Genomic DNA, 24,013 nt, shown 5'->3' with positions numbered 1-24,013 from the left:
CAAAGATGATGTATGAAGGTAGCCAACCCATCACTGTCTCCTGCTCACAACACTCTTCCCAACACACTTCAGCAGATTTACACTTCAGAAGGTAAGAGCATCCCTTGGGCCAACACTCATGACACCAAAACCCTCCTCCTATAGTCCACACAATAAACCCACACATTTCCCACCAAACACGCCCTAAGGAGCAGCAAGCTACTCTCCTCTTCTCTACTCTATTCTTCCAAGAAAGCTCTTTAGTATTTCAACAGGAGGATGCAGCTCTACTGGAATGCATCTGTGAAGCCATACAATGACCCCTAAGTAGAGAGGTTATTCCCTCTGTTGAGGTACCCTAGACCTGTTTCCTCCGGAAGGGCCTAAGGTGGAGGTAGCGAGCCCACTCGGGACTCCCACGTCCCCTCTGTCGATGTTCTCTTTGAAGGCTGCGTTGCTACTTTCTAGTAAATGCATTTGCTCCTTTATGCCATTTTACTTAGACACTTCCACCCACAATAGCCACAAAATAATACAAGTATGTAATGGGGTGGAGTATCCAATATCACACACTACACAGGGCTTACCTCACACCGGCGCGTCGGCAACGGTTCTACCCCACCTCACAATTCCTGTGCCCCAGATGTCATTCCCCCGATGCAGACTTCCGCCACATGTTCTGGGACTGCCCTGGCCTCCAACCCCTGTGGCGGACGGTACACGACACGCTGACAGACCTCACAGGCCTCACGACTCTAACCTCTTGGGAATCCAGCGCACTAGGCATTTTTCACGTATCTAAACAGGCCCCTACACACAAACGCTTTGTGTCCTTGGCGCTGCTCCTGGCGAACAGATGTATAGCTATGCACTGGCGAGCCCCGGAGGGTCCCCCCATAGCGGCATGGAGAGGGGCAGTTTGTAAATGGGCGGTGGCCGAAGAAGACGCCATCCGGGAAGAGGAAGCCAAGGGAGCGCGTAAACACCCCATCTCTATGGAATGGGCCATGCTCTTACATGGCTTCCGGCAGGCCACACGCGCTGATGTCCCGCCTACACCTACGCCCCCTCCCCCTCCCCCACCCCCATCCCCTCCCGCTCGCCTGAGTAAGCCCAAATCATTGGCTACCACTGTCATCCTCATCACCCATGCCGAGCCCGGTATACCGCGCCCCCCATTGACCCAGCCCCCCCCATGCTGACCGCCTCGCTACCCCCATACTCGAACCGGTTTCGCCCCCTGACCGCTCTACCCCACTGCGAATGAATAGTGCGGACGCCCCGCTACCCGCTACCCGACATCCTCTCCTCCTGTAATGCTCTTGCTACCGCCTACATGCTCCCCCCCACAGTTCCGTCCCCCCAGTTACCAGGCACCGCCACTTTGCGAACTGCTAGGACCCAGACCCGATATCCCCCACAGCTGGGACCCACATATCTATTGTTCATCTCCGTCCCCTATACGAAGTATAGTGTCTGTGTCCTAACATGATTATTTGTTTGAACGGTCTGTGATGCTCAGTGGATGAAATGCCATATAACCAGATTTTGTTATAAAAGGAAAAAGTTGCGTGAACTGCTGGCCGCGGCTGAATGTTGACGCCACGCCAACAGATGATTCTCTATTTTTTCATACCTGCTGATGCAACAATAAAAACACGTTTAAAAAAAAAAATGTAATGGGGTGGAGTAAATTACTGAAAAGTGAAAAGCCCGTGGGCCACATGTGTCATGCATTTTACCGGTCGCAAATGCATTTTGGTATGTATTAATTCAAATTTGCTATTCGGTAACATGTTATCAAATCACAATTTGGAATTGCGAATACATATCGATTTGGTATTAAGAAGGGGCGTGTTTAGGGTCTCCCTTCCTAATACTGAAATGCAGCAGTATGTAAGAATGTTTTGCGACCGAAATGCGAGTGAAAACATTCACATTTTACCACCTACTTCTCATTCGCAAATAGCAAAGGGCCCCCAAGGGAGCAAAAAAGTTTTTTCAGAGCAGGCATTCCAGTCCCACAGACCACTGCCTGCTCCTAAACAATTGAAAAGAAAACTTTTCATTTTTCTTTTTTTAAGCACAACCCTTTTTCCATAAGGAAAGCCGCATAAAAAAAAAGATTGCTTTATTTAAAAGCAATCACGGACATGGGGGTCTGCTGACCCCCGGAGGCCACCATACCTGTGATTTTAGCAATTCCCAATGCATCGCAAATTGCGACCTACTTCATTAATATTCATGAGGTGGGCCGATTTGCGACCCACTAGGAAACGCTAAACAAAACTCATGGAGTTTCCTACATTAAGAATAGCGATTACCTAATTGCTATTTGCAGAAAATCGCAATTAGGTAATCACTATTTCCAATATTGATACTTGTGGGCCTGTGACTTAAATATCTAGAATGCATCATTTCCCACAACTTCAGGCTAGACACCCCTTCAAGCTGACAAGCAGTAGGGCGAGCCTTACTTTACAAGGTGACGTGAATAGAGCCAGTCAATATACAGACTTTATAAAATGGTGTCCATCCTTAAAGATAAGCATCCACGTCTGACCTCCCCACCCACTAAAAATAAAGCTGAGCAGATTGGAAAAAATTTGAACCCATGCCAGTTACCAGCATCAATGGAGTCTCCGCTCCATTTGCACCCCATGTGGGCATCTCACCCCCGACTCCTGAAAAATGAAGGTCTGGGTCGATGTCACGGTGTCCCTGGGACAGGAGCGTGGATGGCCAATCCGGACGAAAGGTGTGCCCTGGGACCATGTACAGTGAAGGTGCGTCAGCTGACATTTTCCAGACTCTTTCACCCAACTCCCTTTCGTTCCCAACTTGCAACTGAGTAACCTGGCATGGAGGGACTGCAGAGGGTCAAGGAGGTATCAGACAAAATGGAGCAGCCACAGCCTCTTCATAATTGGAAACCAGTGTTCATAGACAGTATATGAGGAGGACCATGAGGCTGCCCACAAGATTTCTGAGATAGGAGCATGCTTTTGGGTCACTGATGAGGTCAACTTAGGTTGCTTTAGTGGGCACAGATGCAGTTGCATGTAGCAGCCATGATGGATGTAAGACCGAATCTGACAGGAGTCTGAGGCATTGAAATTTGTTCTTGTATGACCTGCTGGTCAAAAAGCAAAAATAATCTGGTGCACTGGAACTAAACCATCAAACCACATAAAAAATCCTGATTGGGTGGCTTCACCTGCCATAGAGGTATGGATCCTAGAAAGAAGGGAGAGAGCTGGAAACATTGGTGGTCACCTCAGAGACAATGAAAAGAGGTCCAAGAGAATAACAACTGTCCTTCCAACAAACTCAGAAAGCCAGCTCTGCTCATCCTTTTGGTGATAGCTACCAGAGTTATCCTTCTATTAAGTTTTATGGCACTATGTCCATATCTCCATTAATGTTATTCCCTAGTAATATCAGGATAATGCAAGTCAAAAAGTACATAAACAGTAGCATGCAGTAGACAATAAATATTTCTTTTAATTAATTACACACACACCCTTGCAGCCATTTCTCAGGTGTCATCAATCCAAATCAAGGCACAAGCAGCGAGTGGACATCCTAATTTTAACTGAATGTTTGGCGCATCTCAAGATACAAGAAGGAGTTCAGACTTTATCTGGCAGGCATGTATATTCATATTTTAAACATGTTTTGGATAGGCCTTGTAATGATGTGAGGTAATGATGATATGCATAATAGCGGAATATTCTCGATAAGTGGTATCGTCGACATCGACTTCAATAGCGCTCCCAGTTCTCGATGAAATTTTCTCTACATGGGGAATAGACAATGTGTTCAAAACTGATAATGGTCCTCCATTAAGTGGAAGTGAGTTTCAAAAATGTATGAATTATCTAGGGATTGTACAACGAAGAGTGACTCCCATGTGGCCGCGAGCTAACAGAATGGTAGAAAGGTTAATGGCCACCATCAAGAAACCTGTGCAAAGAGCGAAACTAACACAAATATCAATAAATCAAGCATTATGCCAAGTATTAAGAGACTATAGGAATACTCCACACACATCTACTGGAATGTGTCCATCACAATTAATGTTTGGACAATCAAGGCACATTTGTCTACCACACTTGCCAGCAAACTCACCGGAAACTCATAGTGAAGTGGTAAAAAAGACAAGGAGTCAAAAGAAAAAATGAAATATTATGCAGAAAGTAAAAGGAAGTGTCACAGCCAAAAATACCAAGTGGGTGATTTAGTTTTGGTTCGACAACAGCAAGTAAAAAAATCGCAAAGTAAATTTTACCCAGTGCCGTTGGAAATAACAAAAGTTTCTGGAACAGCACTTACAGCGGAAAATGAAAGCAAGGCCATAACAAGAAATAAGACATTCTGTAAGACAGCAAATTTTACTGAATGTGGAAATACGCAACCAAATACTTCTCAAAACGAACAATTAAGCAGATCTGCAAGAGTTTTCAAGAAACCCATTCACTTAATTGAACATTGCTAAATGTGTTTTTTTCCTTCTTTTTCTCTCATTTTTTTTCAAAAAAGGGGTAGGGGGAGAAATGTAATGATGTGATGTAATGATGATATGCATGTACTGTGATGTAAGATAGAATGTATGAGAAAGGTGTTCTAGGATAGAAGGTTAGGGGTTTTTGAAGGAAGCACATGTTCAGTTATAGCCTTATACTAGAAGAGTCAAGAAGCTAATCTATATATGCCAATAAACAATTAAGAACTTACTTGACATCTGGAGTAAGTTATTATAGGCCTGGCTGGAGTTTGCTGTGTTCAAATATGCGGAACTTCGCTAAATGACTCAAAAACTCTGCTGCGCTATGCAGAGTTCCACAAGCGGCGGAGTGCGTTAGCTCACGCCATTCGTGCTTCGTTTTAGTGCTGGGTGTTTGTCCTGCGCTGGAAAATCAGCACAGACGGCACCATGTGCAGTGCAATAGGGAGCTGCTTCTGTCGTTCAAGTAGATTTTCAACTTGAGCGGCAGCTTCCTCAACGCGAACGGTTGGTTATTCAACGTGAGCGATTTTGACCAGCCACGACCTCCCGCATTGAGAAATCTCACTGGGAGGTGGTCTGGCATTGGATTTTACTCGCTCGCATTTGTCAACTTAATTTTCGCGAGCATGAGCGAGTAAAAACCTTCACTATGCTTCGCAGAGCTGAGTTTTTCGAAACTTTGAGTACTCCACGGAGTGCCGAAAACACTGCACACTCCGCGAACGGAGCGGAGTTCACCGCCCAGGCCTAGTTCTAGAGTGAAAACCCTTTAAAATGAGGTGCAGGAAGGGTAAACGATCAGTGGGAGTCTCTCTTTTTCTTTTTGCTGGTAAAGTTAAATCTGAACCTGTACCTAAAGAAATCGAGCACTTACGTCCTTCTGAACACTTTTAACATTGACTACAAACACTTTGTGAACATTCTGAGAGCTTTGCTGCTGGCTGAGCGACATGACCCTTTTGAATACAGATGAAACTTGCCCATCCAGGGAAAATCCTCCTCATTAGAGGATCCGGCCCTTGAGAGCATGGCCATGGACACGTACCTGTCGCACGTGCAGCTGACCATGAGTGACAGCAGGTTGTAGATTATGTACGTGAAGATGACCGCGGTGATGGTCCCCCTTGGGATGGAGTAACTGGGGTTCTTCAGATCTCCTGGAAGAAAAAGAAAGAGGAGAAATTAAGATCAATCCACCTCAGGGTGTGATGGTAAATGTTTGAGATGTTGAGAGCTTGAGAGAGGATACAAATATAAAGATGAGTCTCAGTTGGGTATTAACAGCTTCAGGGGTGGAACAAGAGTTGTACTTGGCGACTGTCCATGCAGAAGCACACCTGGCAGACAAAACCTAGAAAAGTGTGTATACGTCAATAATGAGATTCCAGGTGTCACGGAGTCTCTAGAACCAAGGGGGTACAAATAGAGGCACTTTTGTTTACCACCACATCACTCAAACATAACAAGGAAATGAAGGACAGGCATTCTGTGGCACAGGAAGTGATAGCATGGGAGTCCCCTGCGATATCCTGCTCCAGATGTGGCTGCTTTCATTGGATTCCTACATATGACAGTGGTACACTTTAACTATCTGTCTTTTACAGCTGCTCCCTGTGATTTCAACAGTGTCTAAAAGATGTGATTCCAATTTTTGTTGTGTAATCAAGGTTAATGGCCAAGATGGCGAGGAGTTGGTCTAACGGCTGGGGCGGTCGACCTCGAACCTGGGAACCAGGTTCGAGTCTCGGCAATAACGCTGAACATCCTGTGATTCTGGGCAAATCACTTAAACTCCCCATGCCTCACAAAAAATTAACGTGTCCTCATGTAACGCAACTGGTGCTATATAAAGTGCTCTGATACCCTATACCTTCGGGTCAAGTTTGCGCTATATAAAACTCTGTAAAAATAAAAAATATATATCACTTCCTGTGATCTCATTGGGGAGGTCCCAGGATGAGTACTTGCCATGACACCAAGGATACTGGCCAAATGGGACTATGCCCACATGTGCCGGATCCGTGATTTGCACGGTGACTTGAGAGCGGCAATACTGTTAGTATTAGAGACCATAGGAGGTTATGTTATGTTATAAATGATTTTATAACGCGCTCTGTTACTAAGCTAGTATCCTGGCGCGGAGGGGGAAGTGGCAAGCAGAGTAGGGCCTCAGGAGAGAAAGGAAAGGGGGCAGTTAAATGGGCTTATTGAACAGATAGGTTTTCAGATCCTTTTTAAAAACAGAAATGGACTGGGCAGCCCTGAGACACAGAGGAAGCGCATTCCAGGCCCTGGCGGCCCTGACAGAAATGGACTGGCCACCCAGTCTAGAGTACCTGAATTTAGGCACCACCATCAGAGATTGATTGGTCGATCGGAGGCATCGATTCGAGACATAGAAGGTAAACCGTTTCCTCAGATACATCGGACCGAGTTGATGGGTAGCTCGGAAGGAGAGGACCAGTGATTTAAACAGAGTCCGGTGAGCCACCGGGAGCCAGTGGAGACTGCGAAGATGGGAGCGGACGCTAACCCTCCCAGGCAGTGTGAACAGAAGGCGGACAGCCGCATTTTGGATCACCTGCAGCGTTGAATAAGGTAATCAGGTAGACCACTAAACAGGGCATTTGCATAGTCAAGCCTGGAGAGGATTAAGGCGCGTGACACAGTCTCTTTGGCCTTTCGCGGAAGGAGTGGAAAAAACCTACGTAGGGTTTTGAGAGTGCCAAAGCATGTGCCGGTGATTTTTTCCAAATGTGGTCCTCAAAATTCAGATTGCTTCCAAACCAAACCCCCAAGTTCTTAGCTGGGCCCCCCATAGAATTGGGGCGAGGAAGGTCAGGTGGCCATAAGAGAACACCAACGTAATCAGGAAAGGATCCGAAGTGAAGAACTTCGGACTTGTCTTCATTGCACTTGAGCTGGGCAAGTGCTAACCAGCGAAAGACAGATGAGAGGCACAATCTGACTGCCGATGTATCCAAATTGTCCCTAGGCCAAGTGAACAAAAGTTGGGTATCATCGGCGTAGGACATTATTTTTGCCCCCAACTGTTCTGCCAGGTAAATCAAAGGCATCAGATACACATTAAAAAGCAGGGGGCTAAGAGTAGACCCCTGTGGAACACCGGTAGTGAGGTTCTTGGGCATAGAAGCGTAGGGAGGCATCCAGACTTGTTGAGTCCTATTGTCCAAAAAGGATGTTACCCAATCAAGTGCCAATCCAGAGATTCCAACTGCCGCCAGTCTGGTGAGAAGTAGGCTGTGGGGCACCGTGTCGAAGGCGGCAGAGAGGTCTAGTAGAATCAGAACCGCTCTGCCACCTCCATCCAGGCACTCTCGAATCGCCTCAGACATCTCAACCAGGGCAGTTTTGGTGCTATAGGCGGCCCTGAACCCTGACTGGGCCGGATGCAGCACCTGAGATGACTCAATGAAATGGTCTAACTGACGGAAAGCAATTTTCTCACATACTTTAGCCAGAGTAGGCAGTAGTGAGATAGGCCGGAAGTTGGAAGGGACAGCCGGATCCAACCCAGTCTTTTTTAAGAGAGGTCAGAGATGTATTGCGGCAATGCAGACATGCATATCCTGTGTCATGCATGATGGTCCCTTGATGCCACCACACAGACCGGTGAAGAGATGGGACAAGAGGTCTAACCTAGGAGGGGGACAATGGGACACAGAGACGAGCTAAAATTCAGCAGCGACGGTGGAGCTGTTGTCATCCACCACGCAAGATCAGAATCCAGTCAGATTCCAGAATGGCCATCAAATCAGCAAAGAATACCCACAAGAAGAATTATTATATGCAGTGCTTGATTTGTAAAAAAAAAAAAAGAAGTGCCAGGGCCCTCCACAGGAGGCCACTGCAGCTTGCTCCACCCATTGCCCCTGCAAGCGCTGTCCATGACAATTCAAACTATTCCAGGCCCGAAAGCTATAAGAATGGCTCTAGTGGCAGTTATTAGTCATTGTTGATATATACTATATTAATGATAAACTTTTCTTCTGCTCATCTCTAAACTAGACAGACAGCGCCACCATGTGGCAGATGTCATAAATGCTGGTGCTGACAATGAAGTGCCTGTGCTGAGCACCGGAAACCACATGCTCAAAATAAGCACTGAATATATTATTATTTTCTTTAACCTATTGTTTACATTGGCTCAATGAACCACTTTGGACTTTGCTAGTGGATGGGTCATACACCCCAGGATCAATCGTAGCAGCATTGTGGTCCCTCGTCATACCAAACAACACTTTCCATACCTGAAGATTTAAGTACATACCGCTTGGGGAAACATTCAACTACAAGTCCCAGAAGGCAGATCAGTGCTAATAAAGCACTGTGAGATGGTGACACAAGGGACATGGGCTCCAATCGCATTTATGAGCTCAGCTGCAACCCTACTAGGCTAACAGGACTGAAAAAATGTGATATGATGTCATTGAAAACGTAGTTTATGCTGTGATATTTTATGTCATTGACGATGTCGTCAATTATGTTTTAGTATGTTATATGCGATGTCATTGGTAATGTCAGGTGGCAATAGGTGGTCAGGAGACAAGGGCAAGGTAAGCAATGTTAAGAGTATAGTTTATGTCACATGCATTGAAAGTTGCTGCAACCAAAGACATTTACTATACATGTACACGTATGCATATGTGCATATTTATGGCACTACTAAGTTTCCTGAAAGTGAAAGGGTGCTTTTTTCAGTATAAAAACCTGAGAAATTCTCTATAAACAATTCTTTTGGAGTGAAGCTAAAGTTATGAACGAAAACTCAAAACTATGGCTGCTAAAGTGACTTTGAAAGCATAACATGTCACCTGCACTGTGACCTAACACATGGCTTGATAAATGACCTCACATTATGCATCATATTCATTTGACATTATCCTTGAGATCATAGCCATTTGGGTGACTCAAATAGTTTACACGCTCGTTGCTGACATCTGCTGTGCCCTCCGGGTTGTGATTTCAAACAGCCCACCATCCTTCTCAGGTCAGCAAGTGCCAGTCCATTCAGTAATATCAGCACCTTTTATTTGCAGGCTTGTATTTGGAATTAATGGTGGTATGATAGGTCTAGAAAACTTTCAATCACATTGTGAGTGTGTTTGATCGCCTAAAGCATGAAATGACCTGTCACTACACATATGAACCTGCTCATCTCTACTTCAAAGCTGCAAGAAGCTGAGGACATTGATTTTCAAGTAGTGCAACTAAGCCCTAGTTGTGACTAAACTCACATCTGCTCAGCGCCAACATCCTCTCAGGGTGATAGAGCGCTTTACAAATCTGCATAAGAATGCGTAACAGAACTTTGGGTTTTGTATGGCTGGCTGCCACTTCTAGGGTCTACAACTTAGCATTGCTGGTACTATGGAAGAGGAGGCATGGCTAAGTTTCAGATACTCTGAAATTGGTATTAGGCTAGACTGCATATGCTTGAGCTACCTTCTAGCAGCTGGCTAGGTACGGCTAGCTCCTGCGATACCCGGTGGAGATTCCTGGTGGAAGCGCTACATACAGGATTGGTGGTGGATTGAAATTCTTCAATAACCACCATGAACTCAAAACAAAATGGGGCCTGCAGAATAAACTGTACCAGCTGTCTAACGTAACCTGACCAGTGATTAATTTGTAAAAAAAGATAAGTGCCCGGGCTCTCAACAGGAGGACACCACAGCTTCCACCACACATTGCCCCTGCCATGTTGCCAATTATAGTAGCAACACAACTACTAACCCTCACACTCCAACAAGTGTGATAATTCGGACTATTTCAGTCCCCAAGAGCTATGAGAATGGTTTGGGTTGCAGGTAATAGTAATTTTTAAAGTATACTGAATTAATAATTGACTTTTGTAGTAATCTCTAACTTAGCCAGACAGCGCCACCTCGTGGCAGACAGTCACAAGTGCCGATGTTGACAATTAGGTGCTGGCGCTGAGCACCGGAAACCGCTGGCTCAAATTAAGCACTGCTGAGCACACACGGTTTCTCACATATCCATCACACATGACACCAATAAGCACTACAACTCCACACACGATAAGAACACCACTCGGATCACTCACACACAACACCAAACTTCCTTAAAGATAGTGTGAAAGCAGGTGGAATATCTTTGCAACACAAAGCTACCCATCTGTTTATGCATTAAAGCGCCTATAAAAGTGAACTGAAGCGCTATATAAACACACCTACAACACTGCACCTAAAGAAACTCACAGACTACACTTCACAGTCATTCTAACAGCCCTTGGCTTTGCTTTTTTTCGGCGTCTCAGGGGTTAACGGCCAGCTTCTCATTTCCACTGAATATTTTAACAAAAGTAGGTGCATGGCAGGATTGCAGAGGCAGCCACTGATTATTTCTGGGATGAGAAGGAGGCAGGGAGGGAGATGGGAGCAGAAGGCAGTCAGCGCTGAGCAGGATTGAAAAGCAAAAAAAAAGGTACGAAAAAAAGCAAAGCAACACACCTCAGCAGACAGAAAATATATTTTGTCGACCTTTCTTTTCCACTTTAGCGGTTCGGCTTATTACAGATTTTTACGCTTCCCAAGCCTCGGGTTAACCCCTCAGTCGCCAGTCAATGATTAGGAAACTGAAAGGCAGAATTGGGCTGAAGTCGGGGATCAGTATATGTATTAAGGCACACAGCCCTGGGAGGTCAAAGGTTACAGTAGTATGGGTGAAACACTCCATGGTGATGCAAAACAGAACAAGCTACTTTGGGGGCAAAGAATATTTAATTGAAACTCCCAAATCGCCCCTGGAAATTCGGCTGCAGGAGAAAAGAGGGCACTTTTTTTGTAAGCCAAATTAGGAGATGCAGTGAATCCTTACCAACAATGATCAATTGCCACTAGATCGATCGATCTATCTATCTATCTATCTATCTATCTATCTATCTATCTATCTATCTATCTATCTATCTATCTATCTATCTATCACCCTCACTCTATCTATCTACCTATCTACCTATCTACCTATCTACCTATCTATCTATCTATCTATCTATCTATCTATCTATCTATCCATCAATCTATCTATCTATCTATCTATCTATTTATTTATCTGTCCATCTACCTATCTGACAATCTATCTATCTGCTCATCTGCCCATCTATCTGTCTGTCTATCTATCCATCTGCCCATCCATCCATCCATCCATCCATCTATCCAGCTATCTACCCACCTATCTATCTATGTATGTATCTGTCCATCGATCTATCAGCCCATCTATCTGTCTGTCTATCTATCAATCTCCATAACCTATTGAGTGAGTGAGTGTGAGAGAGAGAGTGAGTGTGTGTATACACACCCACACACACATTTGGTATTTAGAAAAGTAATACATTGATTATAGCAAGAACTGCAGACTATTGCAGTTGGTGAAAGATAATCTAAAATCTAAGCCTATTGGAATTTGAGAGCACCTGGCACAAGGCAGTCACCTTGTTAATGGAGACGTAGGGTGAATCGAAATGTATATTTACCTAAATCTGGTTCCGCTTTAGTTTCAGGAACACCAGCTTCATAGAACAGCACACAGAGTTAGTTACACAGAAATGTCCCTAAAGTGTATTCTTTCTTCTGCTGAGGTTAGATGTGTTACCTTAATGACAGAGTATTAATATATCTCCTGGTAGCCCTGCTGGGGTCAGCGCCCGGAACAGTGATGACTCAGAGTAGTGATAGCCAGTGTCTCTCTTATCCCATTCCCCTTTCCCTCTTTCTACCATTGGCCCTCATATTCTTATTGCGTGTGGTTAGTGGTGGGTGCGGTGAGCGGCGGAAGAGCACATCATTCTGGATGGAGCCAGGGTACAAGGGTACAAGGTTAGTGCTTTCTGCAAGTCCATTTTAGCCAAAGTGCAAATCACATGGCGACAGCAACAGTTAACAGTTACCAGAGCAAGACTAGTGTCAAAACGAGCTCCAATCCGGACACTCGTTTTACGCTTTGTTGATGATTTGTCACAAGTCCGAAGTACATGCACGTGAGTCAGGAATGGGGAAGGCACAGGGCACTAAGCCTTGCACTAACCTGTCACTGCCTCCTGCTGGTTCCCCAGTGACCCAGATGTTTATGCCCCAATGCTCCAGGGTGTTTCTCCGCAACCGACTGCATCAATGTATCATGACCAAGAGATGCAGAAATGGGTACGCTGTTAACTCAGTTTTAATATTCCCTCTCCAGTGCAAGAAGGATGGAAAAGTGGAAGCATGACTAATCATGAGGACTGTGGCGTGAGTGCACGATAACCGGAAGCTGGCCGAGTAGGGCTTAGCGATCAAAACAAAAACATTAACAGAGAAGGCAAATCAATTCCTTTCATCAGTAAAAGTATGACTCCTGCAACGTTTTTACATCTGCGTTTTGAATGTGGGGCTATAAAAAGATCTACTGCTATCAAAGATCAAAGAGTGGGCTTTAGCTCTGCCCCTTTCAGCTTTTGGCTTTTTTCAGCCAGCCTCTCTCACCACTGGCTTGAGACTTTGTCAATCACTTCTTGGTTCAGCCCAGTGTAGTATTCATCTTTGACCATAACCTAGTGGTTGCTTGGGTGTATCCTTCCGCCTCCACTCCACTGCTCACACTTAACTGCATGAGAGAAGGCTTACAACTTTAGCCCCAGGGCTTAATTTGAGCCAATGGTTTCCGGAGCTCGGCACCGCCACTTAATTGTCAGCACCCGCACTTATGACAGTCTGCCACATGGTGAAGCTGTTTGTCTTATTTGAACTGGAACACAAGAACAGCTGTTTATTAATTCAATATAAATTCAAAATGACTAACACCAGCATCCCAAGTTTTTGGAACCTGGTATAGTCTAAATTATCAAACCTGTAGGATTGTGATGATTAGAAGTTGTGTTGGTACTGTCATTGGCAGCATTGGCTGCGGTAACGGGCGGTCAATCTGCAGTGGCTACTTGACGAGGGTCCTGGCATTACTTTTTTGGTTTGCAAACAAAGTACTGTTCAGCCCTCTCTTCTGGCTGCCTCCCTTGTGCCTCTCTCTAATGTCCTAACAGTGCACTGTTAGCACATTAAATCCTGTCCTACTGACTTTTCCAATGCTTGTTCTTAAATCCTTTTATATGACCAGTTTGGAGGTAACCACTCTCTTCGCTCTTGAAACCCATAAAATGACAACTTTGATTGCCCTCCCTCTGCTGCTCCCTTACAAATTATAGTGTTCATAAATACCCTTTTCACAACCTATTTATCCCAAACACTAAACATTCTGTTATCCCATATTCCACTTCACTCTTCAGAGTATAATGTATTTTGGATGCCGAAAGGCATGAGTCAGTAAAAAAGCTTGGGGTATCCTAAACACAATGGGGACTGCACAGTTGATGCATTTTGATTAATTGAGTGATTGAACGATGAAGAGCATTTACTTGGGCAGTAGAAACAGTAGACATCCAAGTTACAACTACTGCAAACTAAACTATGAGACCATTTTTGTGCAAAGAGATGTATTTCACCCCTCCCGTGCTCATGACGAGCTCAGCTCGTCATGAGCTACGGTGGCCGTGTGCTCATGACGAGCTGAGCTCGTCATAACGGCCAGAACGCTCGCACACGGGGCTAATTCCCCCGCTGTGCTGAACGTTCTACAGAAACGGGTGTAGCCGTGACGAGCTCAGCTCGTCATGAGCACATGGCCACCGTGGCTCATGACGAGCTGAGCTCGTCACGAGCACCGGGGCGCTGTGTGCGCCACCCCGCCCCCAGCACAACAGGGGAATTACCCCCGCGGCCAACGGGTTATTGGAGTGAGCAAGATTCTTCAACTCCTAAAGGCAGTGAAAACTATTCCAGACTCTGGTTCCTGAGACTAAAAACATTCTCTGTCCCATGTTGGATTTGGTTCTAAGGTGAACCGCGTCCTAAGTCAGACGTGCGGGTTCCGAGCCACCACGTTTGTTGACTATTGTGAGAACAGTGATCAGGACATTTTTCTGGATTCATGGGTATTTAGGTAGGTTCTTTAAAACATCATAATATTATCCCTCATGGCAGCAACGTTTGCATCAAAGTACATCACGTACTTCGGCTTGTGTGTTAGGGGTTTATTATGCCGGCAACAGTGCTCTTTGTCCACGGAAACAGTATCCCACAGTAACATAAATGCTTTTCATATTTTGTCCTAAAGGTATTGTGCACTGTTCCTCTTACCTGAAATATTGGACCCAGCCATGATACCGGTGCATCCATTGAACATGACTGCGAAGACGGTGGTGAAGGTCATCATACGTCCAGTGGTGTAGTCTGGGGAGTAGCGGGCTGCACGAAAATCAAGACACAACATAATGTTAAGATCTTCATTATTAAATTGACGAATGATTGTCTACTTCACCCGGTAATAGCAAAGTGGCAACCAGTTCTTTTCGCTAGGGATCTGCTTCATAATTATGCGTTACATTTATAGCAAATGGTGCAATCCGGGGTTACATTTTTTTTTGGCCTGGTTTCGATCTTGGCAGACGGGTTACTCCATCACAACGGTGACGGATACCTCTTCTGGCGAAACATAAATCCTATTATATCCTAAGATTTTAATATTTCGGATTTATATTTCGGCATCACCGTTGTGACGGAGTAACCTGTCTTCCAAGATCTAAATCAAGCCCTTTATCTCTACGCCTTCAGTTTATTCTATGCAAAAGTTGGGAGTGGTTGAAAACAGTACAAAGACCAGGTTATATGCATTCGTAGCGGACACTCGCTCTGATCTAACAGTGTATTGTCTCATATGTTTTTTAAAGATGAGAAAGCCCCCCTGCATTACTACTGTACTGTATTGGAAAATCTTCTTAATAAAAAACTTTTGAAATAAAAAAAAAAAGATGAGAAAGCTTTTCAAAGAACTGGGTGATGTCGTAGAAAATAATGGAACAGGTTGAGACCGGATAGCTCAAGTCTACCTTGTTAGTTAATGATCTTCCTGATGAGGGCTACAAGACTATTTAAAATGAGTGAAATCACATACAACTTCTTTGAAAGAGATTTCAGTTAGCCCAAATGTTTGTACAAGAGACACAAATATCACGAAAGGAAAATGCATTCTGGGCTGAGTAAGTTATACGGATTAGGTGACCCCCCTTCTCTACCACAATATCTCTAAAACCAGTATTCCAAACATGCGATTCTAGAAGTGTCAGTGCATTGGTTTACTTTGCTGTTGCGTATAAAATATACAATTTACCCAACTTTAAGACTGCCTCCCTTTTACTGTTAGGAGCAGATTCCAACTTTTGTGGGGAGTGTCCAGCAGGGGGGCAGGTGGGGGAGGTATACTGTCACACTTGAGTAAGAAACACAGAGAGCGGATGCACACCTAGTGTCTCCTCTTTTCTCTCCTCAAAGGAATCCCTCCTGGTCAGATCAAGAGAAGATCTTGTGCTGAAATGGGCCTGGTTTAGGGACAAGGTGAAAATAGGCAGGGGGCGTAGCTTGGTCAGTAAGATTAGGGAGGGGGGGTTTGCTTTAGATGGCCCAACAATCATGCTGATTAAAATACATTATATGAGAAGCAGGACAGAAGGCGGGGGTTTAAGAAGCAGTGGAGAGAGAGGGGCTGCGGAATGTTAGGGGTACCTAAAACTCAATATTTTGAACAATAACCTTTTTTAAGATCTTTAAAACAGAGGGGTGGTGATGGGTGTGGTGTGTGTGTATCCCAAGTGAAATACGACAAACACCTCACCATACCCGACTTGAAGCACCTGTAACCAACTTTTAACTACAAAATAATTTTTTTAGGTAGGGTGTATTATGGGCCGAGGAACACAAAATATCGTGGTCCAAAGGAGAAATTATTCCGGTCTCCCAGTAAAGTAAAACTTTTAATCAGCTTCTGAATCTGTAATTTTATATTGTGTTATCCTGAAATTGTTATTGTATTATTGTCGGATAACCAAAGAAAGTTCATGTGTACTTCTGTCATAATTATCCTTCCAGTACTATTATTTAAGGAAAACAATAAGTTTTCTTAAAATAACCCTCACCCACCAAAGTGACCCATGGTGGCATGCTTCATCATCGGGTTGTCCAACCCTGCTGCGGGTTGGGCGTGCTACGGCCGACAAAGACGTGGGAGCACGTTGTAGGGTGGGGGTTATACAGTGGTGTGGGAGTGAAAGGGTCAAAACCAATGTGAATATTAAAAAATTAAAAAATACCTGGCCACATGGAGCTTAACCTTTATTTAATCCTGTAGCTGGTATTGTTAAAAAGGGGGGAGAGGCAGAAATACAATATAATGGGTGTTTGTCCCCTGGTCTACATGTTTCTAGCCTATCCCAGAAGGCTCTTCTTTAGGACCAAACTAAATGATCCCTTGCGGTGGGAAGAACCCGAAGATGAAGCATGCCACCAAGGGACCTTTTGGTGGGTGAATGTTATTTTAAGAAAACTTATTGTTTTACTTAACCCCTTGAGTGTGTTTCGGACGGCCGAGGGCTGTCCGACGTCACAGTGGGCTTGTGCGGAGGACGGCCAGGGGCCGTCCGAACTCCGCCCACTCAATAAAACGCCAGCACAGAGAGAAAATTCATGCAGTGTGGAACGGGTTAAATAATAGTATTGGAAGGATAATTATAACAGAGGTACATGTGGACTCTCTTTGGTTATTCATATTTAGACAGGAGGCTGAGTCCACAGTAAACCTGCCCTCTTTCTCTTCACTTTGTTTGATTCTTCATTGTGTTATTGTCTGCAGTGTTACCAGTGCCCAAATACCCTTAACATTTGCCCTTTTAGTGTTTTTTTGGGTCTTTACATTTTGTGTTTTTTTCTTTTCGCCTAGTTATCTCTGTTCTGTGCATGTGTTTCAGGGCAATGAAAATGCTAAAGCACTAGTGAACATACAGGCTGTTGGCATTCAGGAGGCATTTCCAGGGGGCCCAGAACCTTGTTCAACCAGTCAGCTTGAATTTACTTTCATGCTGAAACATACTACATGCCTCACTGGCCTCTCTGGACCAGGCAAAGCTTCTGCTGCCTTTTGAGGTTGGCAGCATGACTATTTCTTGTGGCAAATAATTTTGGAGATGTACTAAGAAAAAGATGCCCATATGAGTTATGTGGAACTGGCAGCTTTGCGACTGGGGGAGAGAAAAATGGGTCAAGCCTCTGGAAGATTACATTTTTTCGCCATGTACTCGATGTTTTTATTAGGACACTGCAAGTAACAAGTGGAGTCTTCATGAAATTAGCCAGGGCTGTTTATTGCTGGACTAGGACAAAACCAGAGAGCTTCATATTTTGAGAAGGACATACACATTACTGGATGGGGGCACCTTGTCTGCATTGAAGTATAAACACTGCAATGACAAAGTGTGAGAAAAGCAGAATAAGAGAGAATTGGTGTAAATGGGACATTTCTTTAGCTCAGACTGCAGCAGACCGATAAGGGGTAGAGAAAAAGAAAAGCAAGTCAAATTGTCAAAATAATGAATACATAATTAATGCATCTAAGTTATTTATTGCCCAGCCATCTGCTTACATGCATAGTTGGCAAGTGTCTATGTGTTTAATGTCATGTGTGAACCTTTAATCCAATACTGCCTTTTGAGTTTATCAGGGGCTTAGCAGACACAACATTCCTGGAGGAGGATACAGACAGACTTGGAGAGAGGAAGGTTAGGTGGTGTGGCTCGGCTCTGAGAGCCAAGCCACAAAAAGATATCATTTGACAAAAAAAGTAATCAAAAGTATGATAAAGACTTGAAAATATATATTTCTCAAAATGTCACAGTCTCAAATAAGTACATACGATTATATTACTGAACTGAGTGTCATTAATTGAAAGTACTTTTTTTAAACATGAACCATTTAATAATACACCCATGCTCTGACTAAATTGCCCGAGTTACCAAAATGTGTCGGGTTGTCATATATTGTATTGATATGGCCTATATTGCTATTATATATAAAGAAATATTATTTTAACAAATAAACGCAAGATTTTTGTAGCGCACAGACACTTTAGTAGATTACTTCAATGCACTCTCAAACTGGATGATTAAGGACCATGCTATTTAGTGAAATACATTGATGGCTCCCTGGTCTCACAATTTGACCCTCTGGGCTCGCCAAGATTTTAATAAGGGATGTCATATGTCCTCATCAGATAATATAGAGCTACATCCCTCTCTATTTTGTTTAGAACCAAAGGTTCGTGCTTTGTGCTCAGTTAGTACATGGAGTTCAATAAATACACTTATTACACCTTAAATAAACTGACACGTTACACACATATGTACATGCATGTAGTTGAATGCTTTCACAGACACCGAAGATCAAACATGGCGACAGAACATGACAGGCAGGAGTTATGCTGCACTTTGCATGTGTCTCACTGAAGAGCTGTAAACAAAAAGGCAGAGTCTACGGTGGCTCCAAGAACCCCTTCCTTTTTGTCAATTAATTAATTGTGGTCTTCACTGAGGTGTGCAGTCCTACTAAAATCCTCCTTTTTCTCTAGTCAGCAGCGCCAGAAGAAACAAAAATAATCTAGCATCTCCTGCCTTCCCTTAATGTGTTGGTTCACCAGGCTTGACAAACAGAACACTTTTAGGAGATTCAAGACCCCAAGAGCTGTGAATAAATAATTAACATATCAAAGAGGTCTTGTGGCCCCCACAGAGATTGCTTCTTCGGTTACAGCACTTTAGGGGGACCTAGGCCCTGTGCAGCATGGATTTAGACAGACATCTTTTGTCTGCACTGTTTATTCTTTGGTTGCCACTACAAAATCTAGGGGTGCTAAAACCCCGCCTCTTACAGTTCCTACACCCATGCTTTTTAAAAAAGTTTTATATAGCGCAAACTAGACCCAAAGCTATCAGAGCGCTTTACATGAGCACCAGTTGTATTACAGACCGACACATTCATTTTGTTAGGCATGGGGAGATTAAGTGATTTGACAAGAATCACATGATGTTGAGCGTCCCTGCGGAGACTTGAACCCAGTTCCCCAGCTTCAAGGTTGACTGCTCTTGCTGTTAGGCCACATCCTCATCCACATTTTAGCAAACAAAACATTGTAGTTTTGCTTTCACCTTCATAAGTATAGACTTAAAAATCCCAAGCCGACCCTAAGCAAGCTCAATCAATCAGGGTTGGTAAAGTGCAACTACTCACCCGTGAGGGTCCCAAGGTGCTTGGTGGGGCAGTTCGGGCTGGACTGTTCCCATGAGGCACAGGGTCAGACTGATTTGCATATAGCCATGTCTGAACTGGGGTGGCAGAGTGGGCTAAAGAACGGTGATGGATTAAACCCAGATCTTTTGACTGGGTGTGAGCGTTTGATTGATTCAGATGCTCCGTCCATCAACACCCCCTTTTGTACCGCTTTTGGCCACCATAAGTGTGGCAGGGCATGCTCAGACGTGAGTCCCTTGCTCACTTTGCCACTGGATTCAAGCAAGCCGGGCTGAAGACGGCTGGAATGCCAGAAACCGGTCCTCCGAAGCTTGTTTCCGGTCCAGGGAAGACATGGCTTGGCAGTTCGGGCTGGACTGTTCCCATGAGGCACAGGGACAGACTGATTTGCATATAGCCATGTCTGAACTGGGGTGGCAGAGTGGGCTAAAGAACGGTGATGGATTAAACCCAGATCTTTTGACTGGGTGTGAGCGTTTGATTGATTCAGATGCTCCGTCCATCAACACCCCCTTTTGCACCTCTTTTGGCCACCATAAGTGTGGCAGGGCATGCTCAGACGTGAGTCCCTTGCTCACTTTGCCACTGGATTCAAGCAAGCCGGGCTGAAGACGGCTGGAATGCCAGAAACCGGTCCTCCAAAGCTTGTTTCCGGTCCAGGGAAGACATGGCTTGGCAGTTCGGGCTGGACTGTTCCCATGAGGCACAGGGTCAGACTGATTTGCATATAGCCATGTCTGAATTGGGGTGGCAGAGTGGGCTAAAGAACGGTGATGGATTAAACCCTGATCTTTTGACTGGGTGTGAGTGTTTGATTGATTCAGATGCTCCGTCCATCACCACCCTCTTTTGTACCGCTTTTGGCTGCCATAAGTGTGGCAGGGCATGCTCAGACGTGAGTCCCTTGCTCACTTTGCCACTGGATTCAAGCAAACCGGGCTGAAGACGGCTGGAAAGCCAGAAACCGGTCCTCGGAAGCTTGTTTCCGGTCCAGGGAAGACATGGCTTGGCAGTTCGGGCTGGACTGTTCCCATGAGGCACAGGGTCAGACTGATTTGTATATAGCCATGTCTGAACTGTGGTGGCAGAGTGGGCTAAAGAACGGTGATGGATTAAACCCAGATATTTTGACTGGGTGTGAGTGTTTGATTGATTCAGATGCTCCGTCCCTCACCACCCCCTTTTGTACCGGGTGGGGCAGGGGGGCGGCTCCATTGAGCTCACTACCCCTAGGTGTCAACATAATGGGATATACCCTTGTCTCCTGTTTTGGACTGGCCTATTGGGCAGTCTGGAAATTCCAGATGGACAGAGTTGAAAGGCCCAGTTCATGTTTTTTTATGTCCACACAGTGGCCCTTTCAAGCCTGCCCATGCTGTACTTTGTGGTCCTTATTTGGTGCATGTACAATAAACAGTCAACACAAATTTCTAGCTCATAGCTGTAAACTGACCACACAGCACTGAAAAGAGAATAGCAGAGGGCTCCTAGCACAGATACTTTTATAGGAAGGGCAGGGGGGGGGGCGGAGAGAGAGATGACTGGCGGAAAGCCTTGTTACAGCTCTCCCAGCTCCAATTCACCACGGTTAGTATAGGACACAGCGTTAAATGTAATTTCCCTGATGAATCTTGGATTATGATGGCGCAGTGGTCAGGCAAAAATTAAATTAGAGGCAGCCACGGGGGAGTCATAGCCGTGAGGAGTGCAGTTTCTGGAATCGGCCTTCCTGAACACAGGCACCGGTGATGCCCCCACCGCCTGAGCCCTTGGTAGCCCCCCCTCCAATCCCTTTACTGACACAGAAAGGCTGAGAGACACCTGCCCAAGGAGGTCTCAACCTGCACATCTGTGACAGCAAGAGTCACAAATAAAAACAAGCTTGCTTTACTAGCTGGCCACATGCCCTGGCCACTGACTCAAAGAAAGAGACAGGGAGGGGGAGAAATGGCTGCATTTGTCCCTGCTCAAACATGTTCATCATGTTCTCAAACATTTGGTGTAAATTCCAATGTCACCTGATAACTGATTATTGATCCTCAAGGCTGTCTACTTCTATAATTATTTAGGAATAATATCCAACACTCCACATCTTCTTTTCCTCATTACATCCGGCTCCATTTTGTTTAAATCTGTTTATTACTTTTTGTATTTTTTTTTGCTTACTCACAAGTATAGAAATTTAGAAAAAATGTACACTATACAGTGCCAATGCCAACTGACAGCAAAACGATGTGTCATGACAAGAGCAATGTTATCAGGACTAACTGCGGCAACAGTCGCCTGTTGCGCTAGTGTAATGCATCTCCCATATTGTCTGCCAACATCAATTGAAGAGAAACAAATGGAAGTCATGTATTCAGTCAATTAGGATGGGTTCAACTTTATAAATGAGTGTTCAACAAGCAGGGGTATGCTTCCTGCACCATAAACAGCATTTTGCAATATCAGAGTAAAACAGTTGATAACTCAATATTACGCCCACCTCCAAAAACTGGCATCCCACTGCCGCCTCTTTCCTTTTGCCCTGAAATTTCAAGACAAAAATGCCTCTCCCCCAAATGGATCAAAAAAGCACCACCAACACGGCAAACATCCTCTCTTGTCACCAAAAAGTCTAAATAGGTTACCCGTTGATACCACATGGAGGGTCATAAAATCAATAACCTGAAGGAGAGAGGTAACAAAGGCTACCTGGAAGTAGTCAAACCTTTATCTCTTTGTTGTGCCTCCCACTTCGAGTTCAGGATTCACTCATGCATTTCCACTAAGCAGGTTTGCCCAACAACAGCCATAACCACACCATAGCAGCTTGAACCATAAAGTGGTGCGGTGTAGTGCAGTAATCAAACATTGTAATAGAGAAACCACTGATGAACCCTGAACCCAATGACTCTTGCCTAAGGCTTTCCACACGATAACTTTCAATCCCAATGGAAGCAATGGGCGTATCTCAGTTTTCTGCATTGCGTAAGATCAGTGAAGCTATTGCATGGAGCTGTAGCCCCCACGTTTGCAAAATTCCCTCAGAGGCCGGTAACATTTCCGACCTAATTCCAGCTTTGGGCTTCTCATTCACTGCCAGCCTCTGGGCACCTCAACCCTATCCCGGCTCAGTCCACTCTGAGCCGCCCTGTGAACTAACGGAGATTGGAGCTTTTGCTCTGCCGGAATGATGGATCAGGGCAGGACTAAACCATTATAACAAATAGAGCAGGCAACTTGTTTAAGATAATACACCCACAATTCTGGACCTCAAAACCATGCGCTAAGGCTAGTGGCCCGGAGAGTAGCAAATTCCTCAAACATGGATTCCAGATAATCAGACGCGATATCCTGCAGCATCTGAAGATCTAGAGGCAGAACGCATCTACAACCATCGGCTAATGACAAAGAGAGCCAACAGAAGAACCATCAAGAAGCGCACGTAAAAAGACACCAATAATACCAACCCGAGACAACACTCGCTGCCAAAATCTTCATTGAACACCATCATTGCACATAACAGAAACATAGGAGAATCTACGGCATGCGTTGATTCTTGGAAGCCGAAAACAGCCAGAATCACCATTGCCCTCATTAATGGCATAGGCGGTACCATGAAACAGTATGACCGAGTGCTTAGTGCAGGTACCCAATACCAGGGTAGCTGCTTGATTCTGAGAAGTACTGGTACTGTCCAATTGAAAGTATTGCACCACTGCTGAGAAGTGCAGGTACTCTCCCTCTCAAAATGAAGAAGTGCAGGTACTCTCCCTCTCAAAATGAAAAAGTGCAGGCACTGAGTATATCACTGATGGCTCCTTCTCAGGGACATCACAGCTACCCCTGTGTCCTGTGTTGGGACACTTACTGCCCCTTAACACAACTGCTAATTGTTTAACTGAACAGTGTACCCAAAAACACAAATTTCACATTTTCATGAACACTGCCATCTCCATGTTCCTGATGACAGGAGGAAAGGGGGGGCTGTTTGACAGATACACGATCCTGCTACATAGTGCTGTTTAAAAACGAGGAACTCTGAAGCCGGATGTCTGGATTGTGCATGTCTGAGGGATACAGATACAATCCATTTTAGTTAGCAGCCATATTGCCCAAGCCTCAGGCAGCAAGACAGTGCATCTGCTAAAATGGCAGTGCATCCGTGAAGCCAATGAGAAGCCACACAGAGCAGCAGGGCGGGATCCACAGTACTGTCCCAGGTTTGAACCCCTTCCATGCTTGTGACAGAACTATTCCATCATGAGTCACGGTTGGGCTGTGCTGATGACGGAATGGTTCCGTCACGACCACGCCCGAGATTGGAATGTCCAGCACAGGA

The 24,013-nt window shown here is 44.8% G+C and overlaps 1 protein-coding gene across 1 annotated transcript in view; it reads right to left on the bottom strand.

The window, feature by feature from the left end:
- The window catches only part of LOC147684154 (solute carrier family 12 member 9-like), a 582,177-nt gene that overhangs the window by 361,832 nt on the left and 196,332 nt on the right, over positions 1-24,013 (bottom strand). Inside the window, exons 5-6 of the mRNA XM_086944548.1 lie at positions 14,698-14,805; positions 5,535-5,646 (exon numbers count right to left, since the gene is read on the bottom strand). Of these exons, the coding sequence (XP_086800674.1) occupies positions 5,535-5,646; positions 14,698-14,805 (220 nt within the window). The remainder of the gene's footprint in view (positions 1-5,534; positions 5,647-14,697; positions 14,806-24,013) is intronic.

Source organism: Lissotriton vulgaris, chromosome 11 (assembly GCF_964263255.1).
Source record: "Lissotriton vulgaris chromosome 11, aLisVul1.2, whole genome shotgun sequence".
Taxonomy (NCBI): Eukaryota; Metazoa; Chordata; class Amphibia; order Caudata; family Salamandridae; genus Lissotriton; species Lissotriton vulgaris.
This window is presented reverse-complemented; position numbering and strand designations above follow the sequence as displayed.